Source organism: Labeo rohita, chromosome 8, assembly GCF_022985175.1.
Source record: "Labeo rohita strain BAU-BD-2019 chromosome 8, IGBB_LRoh.1.0, whole genome shotgun sequence".
Classification (NCBI taxonomy): Eukaryota; Metazoa; Chordata; class Actinopteri; order Cypriniformes; family Cyprinidae; genus Labeo; species Labeo rohita.
The window spans coordinates 32,617,136-32,630,713 of record NC_066876.1 but is presented as its reverse complement, the minus strand read 5'-3'; the positions used below and the strand labels follow the sequence as shown (position 1 = coordinate 32,630,713).

Sequence of the window (13,578 nt, the reverse complement as noted above, 5' to 3'; positions counted from 1 at the left end):
GTGCGGAGATCGCAGTCCTTCTGGCGAAGGGTGTGATAGAAACTGTCCCCTCAGCCGAGATGAGGAAAGGGTTTTACAGCCCCTACTTCATTGTACCCAAGAAGGGTGATGGGCTCAGGCCAATTCTGGACCTGAGGATTTTGAATCGGACCCTACACAAGCGCCCGTTCAAAATGCTAACCCTTAAGCACCTTTTCACATGCGTCAGGGCTCAGGATTGGTTTGTGGCGATAGACTTAAAGGACGCGTACTTTCATGTCTCGATTCTTCCAAGACACAGGCCGTTCCTGCGGTTTGCCTTCGAAGGACGGGCGTATCAGTACAGAGTTCTTCCCTTCTGCCTCTCCCTGTCTCCCCTCATCTTTACGAAGATAGCGGAGGCTGCTCTAACCCCTCTCAGGGAAATGGGCATCCACGTCTGCAACTATCTCGACGACTGGCTAATCCTAGCTCACTCGTTGGAGTTAGTGTGCACGCACAGGGAGGTGGTTCTCAACCACTTGGCTCAGTTGGGACTCCGGGTCAACTGGGAAAAGAGCAAACTCTCCCCAGTGCAGAGGATCTCTTTTCTCGGTGTGGAACTGGACTCAATCAGTATGTCGGCACGTCTCTCCCCGGAACGTGCACAGTCAGTGCTGAGGTGTGCGGCGACACTCAGATGCAGGTCTATGGTCCCCCTAAAACAGGTTCAGAGGCTTCTAGGGCACATGGCATCCGCAGCCGCGGTCACGCCGCTGATTATTTGATAATCAGATTTCTGAAAGGAGCCCGGAGACTGAACCCTCCCCGGCCGCATCTGATCCCCTCTTGGGATCTCGCTGTGGTTCTCCAGGGCCTACAGCGGGATCCATTTGAGCCACTCCAATCGGTCGAGGTTGATGCCCTCTCCCTTAAGACGGCACTCCTGACTGCGCTCACTTCTGTCAAAAGAGTGGGAGATCTCCAAGCCCTCTCCGTCAACAATGCGTGCCTAAAATTCGGACCGGCAGACTCTCACGTTGTCCTGAGACCCCGGCCTGGATACGTGCCCAAGGTCCCCACCACTCCCTTCAGAGATCAGGTGGTGACCTTGCAAGCTATCTCTTCCCAGGAAGATGATCCCAACCTGACCTTGTTATGCCCAGTCCGTGCCCTGCGTATTTACTTGGAATGAACTCAACCCTTCAGACGTTTGGAACAGCTCTTTGTCTGTTATGGAGGACAGCAGAAGGGGAAGGCTGTCTCCAAACAGAGGATTTCCCACTGGTTCGCAATCCGGATGGCCTACGAGGCCAGAGGTTTACCCTGCCCACTAGGAATAAGAGCGCATTCAACCAGGGGCGTCGCTGCTTCGGCAGCTCTTGCAAACGGGGCCTCATTAACAGACATCTGTCGAGCTGCAGGTTGGGCTACACCAAATACATTCGCCAGATTTTACAATTTGCGCATGGAGCCAGTTTCAGCTAGAGTCTTGAACGCAAGCACTTGACTTAAGCACACTGGTCGGTGTAGAGCTTGCTCAAAGCGCTTCCCCTAATTGGTGATTACGCTTCTAAGTTTCAGTAGGTTTCCTGATGTGAACCCTGGACTCCTCCCTCCATCATTGGCACTTCCAGACGTGGCAGAGTTTTGCGGAGGAACTCGCTGCTAACTCCAGCATAAGGTATGAACACTGTTTATTCATGATTGGAGTTGTGCCCCATATGTAGTGGCTCCTCAGGCGGCCCCATGTGTGTATTTTCCACCTATAGCTCATTATGGTGCGGTGTTTCCCCTGAGATCAGGTTGGTCTCTAAGGTCCTAGGTTTGGCTGTCTCCCTTACGTGAAGCCCATCCTGGGTCCCATACCTAACAATTTTCACTTATACCCCCCCTCTGGGCAGGTTGTGATCTCCGTAGTGCCTCTTTCCCTCGGGAAACAGTCACTTCCCCAACGTCCGCCAAGACGCTCAGCCGCTCCACTGAGACAGGCCCGGCTGCAGGACACTGCTGTAACAGGTCAGTTCTTGGACGTTGGAAGGTCATGAAGAGGTGAGTCGCACTTATGTTAACACGCTGGCTTGTTACTATCTGCGCCCGGTCACTCGTGACACGGCCAGACTTGTGGCGTGATTTGACAGGGGACCCCTAGTGTCGTACACTACTCGACACAACTCGGAGTGTACGACAGATAGGGAACGTCTCGGTTACGTATGGTAACCCTCGTTCCCTGATGGAGGGAACGGAGACGTTGTGTCTCCCATGCCACAACTCTGGACCGTCTCTGAGTGAGTTGAGACGCTCGGCTCCTCACATCAGAACGAGTGAGCAGATGCACACGCTGCCCTATTTATACCCGGATGAACCGGGCGTGGCCAGCTATGCAAATCTGCACACCCAATTTTCATTGGCCTGTTTCTATACTGTCAGAGGTGTTTGGGCTCCCAAGAGCGACCCCTAGTGTCGTACACTACTCGACACAACGTCTCCGTTCCCTCCATCAGGGAACGAGGGTTACCATACGTAACCGAGACGTTCTATTTATATAGCACCTTTCAAAACCCCCCCCCCCAAAAAATGTTTAAGTTTAAAATAACTAAAATTCAATAAACTAAATTTTTAAAAATTAATAAACTATATAGACATATTTAAAAAAAATATTAAAAAATTGCTAAAACTTTGACTAAAATTAAAGTAAAAATATAAAATAAAACCCAACTCAAAATATTAACAAAAACTGTAACAATACATCAATGATATTTAATATTCATTACATTTTATTGATTTAGCTGTACTTAAAACTATTACATGAAGTCACAGAGTAATTTAACTTAACACTACATTATCTACTAAAAGCCAGCTCTACGTTTAAATTGATGTTTTAATAATAATAATAATAATAATAATAATAATGTTTTATTTATATAGCGCCTTTCAAAAACCCAAGACACTTTACATAAACTTTAAAAATAGTTTGTTTAAAATAACTAAAATTAAATAAAAAAACACATTTTAAAAAATTTATAAACTATATAGACATATTTAAATATATATATATATAAAAATCTAACTCAAAATATTAACAAAAACTGTAACAGTACATTAATGATATTTAATATTCAGTACAGTTTGATTTAGCTGTACTTAAAACTGAATGAAGTCCCTGAGTAATTTAACTTAAAAGAAAACTCCGCTTACAGAACAACAATTCACAAATAGTTTACTCACCCCTTTGTCATCCAAGATGTTCATGTCTTTCTGTCTTCAGTCGTGAAGAAATTATGGTTTTTGAGGAAAACATTTTAGGATTTTTCTCCATATAATTGACTTCATTGGTGCCCTGATTTTGAACTTCACAAAATGCAGTTTAAATGCAGCTTCAAAGGGCTCTAAACTCGAGGAAAAAGGGTCTTATCTAGCGAAACAATCGGTCAGTTTTTTAGGAAAATAAAATTTGGTGTACTTTTTAGCACAAAAGCTCATGTAGCACAGGCTCTGGGATGCACGTCCACGACACTACGTACTAATGAATCAAAGACTAAGAAAGTGCAATTAAGTCAAACGCTGTTTACAAACAAGGAGTTTTTCACCATAATCAGTACACAGACGATGAAATTACACATGATTCGTAGTAGTGATGGGAAGTTCGGATCATTTTACTGACTTGGACCTTTGAGTCTCGTTCAGCAAAATTAACAAATCTTTTTTCGAGTCATTTCATTCATTTTAGCAAAATATAATTAAAATATTACGTGTTACTTCCCTTAACACATCTACTGCTTACACAAACGTTGATCACACTACAAACAAGACAAAACTGTTATAAGAAACTATAAGAAACTGCTATAAGAAACAGAAAAGATTAATTCATTGTTTACCTGGGTCTTTAGTCTATGATTAGCTCACCTCACCTCTTATCTGACAAGTTACAGCCCGCTAAGATGAACAAACAACTTGAAAAACCCAAAGACTTGAAACAGGTGAACTAATTCCAGTACAGAACCTAATAGGATGTTGCGCATGCGCGACTGAACGAACCACTCCCCGAGATGACTCGTTCCTCCCGAATCACATTGAAGATTCGTTCAGAATTAAAGAATTGTTCAAGAACGGCCCATTACTACTTCATAGAATTGTGGACGCGCATCCCAGAGCCTTTGCTACACAAGCGTTTGTGCTTAAAATATATACAAATTTTTATTTATCGAAAAAAATGACCGATCGTTTCGCTAGATAAGACCTTTCTTCCTCGGCTGGGATCGTTTAGAGCCTTTTGAAGCTGCATTTAAACTACATTTTGGAAGTTCAAAATCAGGGCACCATATCAGTCCATTATATGGAGAAAAATCCTGAAATGTTTTCCTCAAAAACCATAATTTCTTCACGACTGAAAGACATTAACATCTTGGATGACAAGGGGTGAGTAAATTATTTGTAAATTGTTGTTCTGGAAGTGGACTTCTCCTTTAATACTACATGTACTAAAAACCTGCTCTAAGTTTAAAGTGATGTTTTAAAAAACCCAAGGACGCTTTACATAAAGTTTAAAAATAGTTTGTTTAAAATAACTAAAACTAAAATAAATGTTTAAAAATTAATAAACTATATAGACATTTAATTAATATATTAAAGAATTGCTAAAACTCTGACTACAATTAAAGTGAAAATATAAAAATCTAACACAAAATATTAACAAAAATTGTAACAACTTTACAGTTGTTACTTAAAACTACTGAATGAAGTCGCTGAGTAATTTAACATAACACTACATACTGAAAACCTGCTCAAAGTTTAAATGATGTTTTAATTATTAAAATACCAATACTAAAAAATGCAAAAAAAATCTATAGCCGCTTTTCCACTATCGGACCGAACCGTTCTCTCTGCTTAACCGTTCCATTCCGTGCCGATCCGGGCCAGTCAGCACGGATACGGTTTCATTTTCCACTGAGGTGCTGATAACGGAACTCTTTCGAATATAAATACAAATGCGTCAGTCGTTGCCTTGGTAACACAATTGTAATGTATTTCTGTTTTCGGGACTCCTTTTTTAAAATCTGATATTTACTTTGTTAAATAACAGAAAAAAGGACACAGCTTTTGGAGCAAAAAAATAAAATAAACAGAAGGCGATGACAGTTAACACGTTACCAACAAATGCTGAGGGGATATGCATGCCAACGGGACGGACACAGAAGGTAATCCCTTTCTAAAAAAAATACCACATATATTGACAGTATTAAGGCACGAGCTATGAACGCAGCGTAGCTGTTTACTTGGCTGTGTGATCAAATAGCGCGCTTCCGCTTAGCACACACACTCTATCAGCACGGTTAGACAACCTGAGAATTCCGGGGCGAGAACGGTTTGTAATCGTGCCGTGCCGTACCAGGCTCATGTGGAAACACTGGAACCGTACCAGAACTGTTCGGCCCGATAGTGGAGAAGCGGCTTATCTATCTATTTATGACTTGATTCTGTTTATTAATTTAATAAATGTTGCTGATTTTCTTGTGATTTATACATTCTAAAGAAAAAAAAATGAAATTGTAAGACATTTATGTTTTGTTGCTGCAACCAAGTTGGAGGGGGGAAATTAAATTAACCAATAATATCACAGCCTGCTTTCATCTTCCAATCAAATACCAATGGATAAAATCAAGTCCCAATCTATATTATTTTTTCATTTCTAAAATGGAATTCAACAGAATTGAATGTATCGTAAAAAAAAAGAAGGAAAAAAAAACAGTAAAAATAATAACAGATCCACCCGTTCATGTGACCGCGGGACTCACTTGTTGAGGTTGTGAGGGTTCGGCAGGTGTTTGGAGAATCGCACTTCTCCTGTCAGATCCTCATAAACTACAATATCATCCACTTGTTTCTGCAGCAGCTTGCTGTGCCTGAGAAGAAAGAGAGCAATTTAAGTTCAAGCCAACCTGGATTTATTTTGAAACACACCCTTTAGTGCCGGCGTCAGATCTTGAATGATCTTGATCATTGTACGTTCTCAGAGTGTATGTTTTAAAAACAGTCTATGTGGTGAGAATACTGGAGCGCGGCCAATCACAGTACAGAAACCTCTGGAATAACAAACTGTTGAAACAGGAATATTATCTTTACTCAAACAAAATATTAGAACAATAGTGTTTCATTAAGGTTTTACGTAGAACTCAAGCTATTGGGTCATGACTTTGCTTTTGTTTCAGGTCTTTCTGATAGATTCATATATAAATGTGACCCTGGACCACAAAACTAATCAGAAGGGTTATTTTTTTAAACTGAACTGAATAAGTAAGCTTTCTATTGATGTATGTTTTGTTAGGATAAGACAATATTTGGCCGAGATACAACTATTTGAAAATCTGGAATCTGAGGTTGCAAAAAAAAATCTAAATATTGAGAAAGTCGTCTTTTCTATTGCTAAGTTCTTAGCAATGCATATTACTAATCTAAAATTAAGTTTTGATATATTAATGGTAGTAAATTTGCTAAATATCTTCATGGAACATGATCTTTACTTAATATCCCAGTGATTTTTGGCATAAAAGAAAAATTGATCGTTTTGACCCATACAGTGTATTTTTGGCTATTGCTACAAATATACCCGTGCTACTTACGATGGTTTTGTGGTCCATGGTCACAAATGGAATATAACAAATCACACTAAGGCTGCATTTATACTCAATTTAAAATGGCAAGTACACACATGCGACCACCAATGGTATGTTAGTGATAAGAAAGAAAAATAGTTTTTTATTATTTATTTTAGAAATGGTGTCATTTCCTAACATCTGCATGTCAAACTAGCTCAGTTACAATTAACCTTCCTTATCATCCTGTTTTATTTATTTAGTTAGGCAGGATAGGAAGCAAGAAGCTCTAAAACAGTGGTTCTCACACCTCAGTAAATTTCCAAGGCAGTTTTTTAAAACATGATATTTAATTTTCTTTGACGAGTTTGACGTGATTCCTACAGTTTTGAAAAACTGGGATATATAAGGAAGCCTCATTTTAAAAGTGTGATTTTTAGACCTAGTAAAGTCATGTAAATTAATTTAAAAAAAGGAATATTTTGTAAAGAATGTTTCTTGTTTCTAAACACATGCTTTAAAATATTTTACCAAGTACAATTGAGGTCAAATGTTTACATACACCTTGCAGAATAATAGGAGGGATCATACAAAATGCATGTTATTTTTTATTTAGTACTGACCTGAATAAGATATTAAACATAAAATACGTTTACATATAGCCAACAAGAGAAAATAATAGTTGAATTTATAAAAATGTCCCTGTTCAAAAGTTTATATACACTTGATTCTTAATATTGTGTTGTTACCAGAATGATTCACAGCTGTTTTTATTTGTTTAGTGATAGTTGTTCATGAGTCCCTTGTTTGTCCTGAACAGTTAAACTGTCCGCTGTTCTTTAGAAAAATCCTTCAGGTTCCACAAATTCTTTGTTTTTTCAGTATTTTTGTGTATTTGAACCCAGTGACTGTATGATTTTGAGATCCATCTTTTCACACTGAGGACAACTGAGGGACTCATATGCAACTGTTACAGAAGGTTCAAGCGCTCACTGATGCTCCAGAAGGAAACACAATGCATTAAGAGCCGGGGGGGTGAAAACTTTTGAATTTGAAGATTTGAAGTTCCAAGATACAACTATTTGAATATATGCAATCTGAGGGTGCAAAAAAAAAATAAAAAAAAATATTGAGAAAATCGCCTTAAAAGTTGTCCAAATTAAGTTCTTAATAATGAATATTACTAATCAAAAATTAAGTTTTGATATATTTACAGTAGGACTTTTACAAAATATCTTCATGGAACATGATCTTTACTTAATTTCCTAGTGATTTTTGGCATAAAAGAAAAATCAATCATTTTGACCCATACAATGTATTTTTGGTTATTGCTACAAATATACCCCAGCGACTTAAGACTGATTTTGTGGTCCAGGGTCACAAATAATTAACATTTTGCAGATTCTGAACGGTGTATGTAAACTTTTGACCTCAACGGTAGAAGTCGAGATGACTGAAAAAAAGTAAATTCATTGGTTTAGAAGAATGGGAATAACCACAAGAAACATTCAACTCCTAAAACATCTGGAATACTGAAATAGAAACTAATAAAACTAAACAAGTGCAACTATGAAAAAAACCCTAATAATGTTGAGAAAAACCAATCTAACAGAGAAACATTAGATCTGTGTATTAGGCCTTGCAAATGTAAAATTCAGCCGCAGACAGCTGAGGACATAAATACCATTGCACGGGTTGCCAGGTTGGTAGAAAAGGCCTGAATCCTGTGATGCACTCAAACACCAGCGTCCCAAAACTCCAGTAATCCACTGCCACCGTGTACTTCTGCTGTTCTAACAGCTCAGGGGCCTGAGAGAGACAAACACACAGCAAATCAGAGAGAGAAATTACTTTATATCAGTATAGATGAGAGTCTGAACAATGAGAAGTCTTGCATTTTATACAGATCCAATGTTGTACCCACCAAATATTGCAGCGTCCCAACAAACGATGTGCACAGGCTGCTCTGGTCTAGCTCTTTAGCGTAACCCAGATCTATGATCTTATGAACCAACTACAGGAGAAAATGCAGCAATAAAAGTAGTGTTTTCAGAAATCAGTTACTGCAAAATAATTATGAAACATTGTTTAGTGAATCAGACTTCACTCTGCACTCACCCTTTTTTCTCCCTGTTGAAGGACAATGTTTTCTGGTTTGAGGTCTCTGTGAATAATTCTCATCCCGTGGAGGTACGTCAGTGCTGAGGCTAAAGAGAGAGAGAGTTTTTTAATTAATAACTCATATATGACGTTCTTAAATGCTCATGTATTAGTTATAGAGATAATGAATACAAGTTTAGACAAATGCTCAGCCAACTCATGCAGGTCCTGAATGTACAGTGTGTGTTAATGCTGAGGTAACAAACCTCAGTGTTTAAGAGTTTCCTTCAAATGTCTGTCCAGATATAAATGTCAACAGTTAAACTAACTTTAACTACCTTACTCAGCGAGAGTTCTCCAATCGGTTGCCAAACTATGAAGAAGTGTGCCATTTTTGTGCAAAAACGAATGACTGACATCTCTCCCCAACATATGTCATTGGTTAAACCAGTGTCTGGTCTTACGAAGTCAGTGATTAATTTATAGTGACTCAGATATTTTAACACTGACAAAATTAAGACACATTTCTTCTAAATGGACAGTACACACAGAAATTAACATTGTCATCATTTACACAAACTTCATTCCTTCTGTGGAAAATTTTTTTTTTTTTTTTTCCGTGACTTTTGCGTAAATGATGAAAGGCATTTTTGGGTCTTTTGGGACTATTTCTACATCAAATCAAAGCCAGCACTCTTACTGACTGCCGAAGTAAATTTCCAAGTAAAATCACATTATTTTTCTAAACGTTTCCCAGTAAACTCAATAATAAGGTCACACAGTAAAAGCAGTCCACATTACTGAAAACATGACCCTGACACATCAACTGACAGACCAGGAATGTTCATAGAGATCATTTAGAAAATGCTGTGTTCCACTGAACAGGATGAGGCCAGTGACTAAAACCAGGTTCACGATTGTGATTTAACAGGAAAATCTCTGTTGGACCACAGAGTATACAGAGTTGTGTGCAGTATGGTGACATGTCATATACAATGGCAAGTATGACCTTTCTGTAGATCCAGTTTGAACTTGATAGTTCTGGAATGAATGTAAACAAAGCGATAACACTATAGTGACTAAAAGTCATAGGTCAGTTGAAAAATCACATTACTTGTCTTGTTAAATAGTTTGCTTGCTTGACATCATTTTCTCATTCTCCTTTTTTTCTTTTAGTGGAGCACAAACTCAGTTATACAGAAATACTTTCATGACAGACAGTGCTCAGGCATTTCTGAAACTGAAATGCCCCTTTAGGCTACATCTCTCATTTGGCACGAATACAAATGTTTCCCACAAGTTCCGGCACGATCACTTGGATTTTTGCTTTTTGCTTTCTGTCATTTTTGGTCATACAGATAAAAATAAGACATTATTCAAAACTATAAAGCACTTACTTTTATTTTGTGTACTTACAATAAAAACAAAACCTTTTGCTTTGTAAAATAAAGACAACAAATAGGGTGCACTTTCAACCTTTTCGGTTTCCTTGAACTTGTGGTGCAGTTTCATTTAGGACTATTTATTGTATTTTTTTTTATGTTGTTTTATTCTGTTATTCCTCACTCCACAAAAAATCTTTAAATTTAATTCAGAAAAGAAAAAGAATTAAAAATATAAGAAGCTACAACGACAAGCCAAAACAAATTCATTTAGGCTAAGGCAAAACTAACGTTGGGTCTCTCATACGACACAAATCCAAATGTTTCCGTATTCGAGATGTACTTGAAAGCCAAAATATTATTTATGTAAACCTGGTGTTGTACTTCTCGCATTCCAGTTTTTACATAAAACAAATTGTTTGGCATAATATCATAGCAGTACGTTTAACGATTAAGCAGTGTGATTTTTCCATATGTTTGGCTGAATGTATTTTATTATAATGGAAAGGCCGCATTGTCAAGTTAGCAATGCTTAACTGTGTGTACGCGTGCGGCACCGGCACAATCACTTAACTTTTTTTCCTTCTAACAGTGGAAACGACTCCTTCTAGTCAGAGTTTTTTCTTTCGTTTTGCTAATATTTATCGTATTGGCCTATTCCTTTTATATATATATATATTATATTCCGTTCGCAGAAGCGCTGCAGATGTGTTATGTGATGTGTCCATGTGAATCCTCATGTTCTGTTGTTTGCTGCTTTTTGCGCATGTAAAATGAATCCCTGGAAAACAAATTTTGGTATTTTTAATGGGTCACAGTCACAGACACTTCTCCTTTCTAAAATAATTCAATTGTAATTTTAAATAATCTTGTTGGTTAACGGTTTATAATCGGTTAACGAGCATCGGCTGTCGTTTAGGAAAAATAACCGAAATGAACATCCCTAATATGAACTCATCAAACGATATTACCTGCTCCAAATTCTTTTCTCTCTCTATATTCTTACTGGATGACGACTAGTGACTCATTTGGTTCTGTTTTTATTTCTAGGGGTTCTACGAAAAATGTCGGGAACAAAGTTGATAGTTAAATGAATCATGGTTAAATTAAACTAAACATTTCCTTTGGTGTTCCACATTCAAAATGAAGTCATACAAGTTTGGGATGACACGACAGTGAACAAATGATGACCGAATTGTAATTTCTAGACTACTATTCTTTTAAAGTCTATAAGTTTGAATAGATTTCCACACCATTTCCAAAGTACTTTGTTTCTCCTTTTCTTGCAAAACACGTTTTACACCGAATAATGTCAGACTACTTTTCTTGGACTTCTGATCGGTCTGATTCATACTCTCTAACAATTTCCAGCTACAAATCTGGGTCAAATATTTGACTCTGTTTATATTCTGACATTTACAAGAGCAGATCCGACACAAACTCAGCAGAAACATAAACGGACGCAGCCAAAACACAGGCGTTCACCTGAGCTCTTACGGCTCGCATATGTTCACCTGCTCACGTGATGAAGGTCAACCAGTCTGGCTGGCCGTGTGTGGAAAAACTGTGCTGGAAAACCTGAGTTAAGCAGCTGGATGTGTTTTTTGTGTTGCGACTGGTGGGAATAACATTGGCTGGTGTATGCAGACTCACATATATCCTGAATCAGTGTCAGTACAGCAGCTTCTCTCATGCCACAGCAGTTCTCAAGCAGGTTCAGATACTGGAAATACAGAGATTGTTTTGATAGCATGCAAATAGATTTGCAAAAAGTGATTTTTTTCTGATTGCAAGTGCAATTTAAAATGTGCAAAAAAATCAGCTGCAAAAATGTTGAGGGATCATCAAAACTGCAAATTTACATATATTTTTTTATTTAGAACTGTCCTAATACTCTGTTGTTACCTAAATGATCCAAGACTGTTTTTTGTTTTGTTATAGTTGTTCACAAATCCCTTGTTTGTCCTGAGCAATTCAAATGCCCACTGTTCTTCAGAAAAATCCTTGAGGTCTTGCATATTTTTTTTTTTTAGTTTTCCAGCATTTGCTTCATATTTGACCCCTTTCCAGCTGCTGATATATGATTTTGAGATCCATCTTTCCACTGAGTGACTTATACACAACTATTATATGGATCATTCATGGTAACAACGCAGTATATTAATAAGTATGTAAACTTTGGAACAGGGTCATTTTAATAAATTCAGCTATTATTTTTTCTTGTGGACTGTATGTAAACATCTGTGAAATTAGGGATGCACAATATTGGATTTTTGCCTATATGCTGATATTTTACTCATTTTGGCCAATAGCCATTGGCAATACCGATATACATTGGCTATAAAATTATTATTATTATTATTATTATTATTATTATTACTAAATAAAAACATAATTATTAAAGGAAAACCAAAACAAAGATTCACATATAATGTCCACACGCCCTTGTCATCCAAGATGTTCATGTCTTTCTTTCTTCAGTTGTAAAGAAACTGTTTTTAGGAAAACATTTCAGAATTTTTCTCCATATAATGGACTGATATGGTGCCCCGATTTTTAAATGCGGCTTCAAATGATCCCAAATGCAGTGTAAACAATCCCAGCCGAGAAAGAAGGGTCTTATCTAGCTAAACGATCGGTTATTTTCATAAAAATAATACAGTTTATATACTTCTTAATGTCAAACGCTCGTCTTGTCTTACTCTGCCTGTACTGTTTTTTTCCAGTTCATGACAGTTAGGGTATGTCGAAAAACTCCCATCTCATGTTCTCATGTTTTAAACTTCAAAATCTTCCTATATCGCTGTTTTACCTGTTTTGTTAACGTTGTTTGATCTTCTTTGCATGTTCACTTTGCAAAGACGATGTAGGATGATTTTGAAATGACTTTTGAAGTTGAGGGAGAAAATACGATTGGAGTTACCCTAACTGTCTTGGCAGGCAGAGAAAGACAAAACGAGCATTTGAGATTAAAAAGTATTTAAATTGTATTTTTTAAATAAAAATAACCAATCGATTCGTTATATAAGACCCTTCTTTCTCAGCTGGACTCGTTTACAACCGCATTTGGGATCGCTTGAAGACGCATTTAAACTGCATTTTGGAAGTTCAAAATCGGGGCACCATATCAGTCCATTACATGGAGAAACATCCTGAAATGTTTTCCTCAAAAAACATAATTTCTTAACGACTGAAGAAAGAAAGACATGAACATCTTGGATGACAAGGGGGGAGAGTACATTATATGTGAATCTTTGTTTTCGAAGTGGACTTCTCCTTTAAATAAAAACAAAATAAGAAACACTCTAATATTCTAATGACAATGCTAATATGTATGGCTGTCTTCATTTTTTCTTTTTCAAACATTAAAACAATCAAACTTTTATTTTGATGGGAAAACTGTAGGAAGCCCTTAAAGCATCTATTTTGTTGACAAGTGCTTCTCATTACAAATTTAGGAAGATCGTTGGTGAGAAGAGTTCATTTTTTAACATTTTTTAACAGTGTTTCATGTTTTTTATTGTGCATTCCAGTTAATCTAAATC

The 13,578-nt window shown here is 37.5% G+C and overlaps 1 protein-coding gene across 1 annotated transcript in view; it reads right to left on the bottom strand.

The window, feature by feature from the left end:
* The window catches only part of ikbkb (inhibitor of nuclear factor kappa B kinase subunit beta), a 51,947-nt gene that overhangs the window by 13,523 nt on the left and 24,846 nt on the right, over positions 1-13,578 (bottom strand). Inside the window, exons 5-9 of the mRNA XM_051117585.1 lie at positions 11,687-11,756; positions 8,670-8,758; positions 8,476-8,565; positions 8,236-8,360; positions 5,754-5,861 (exon numbers count right to left, since the gene is read on the bottom strand). Coding sequence (XP_050973542.1) covers positions 5,754-5,861; positions 8,236-8,360; positions 8,476-8,565; positions 8,670-8,758; positions 11,687-11,756 — 482 coding nt within the window. The remainder of the gene's footprint in view (positions 1-5,753; positions 5,862-8,235; positions 8,361-8,475; positions 8,566-8,669; positions 8,759-11,686; positions 11,757-13,578) is intronic.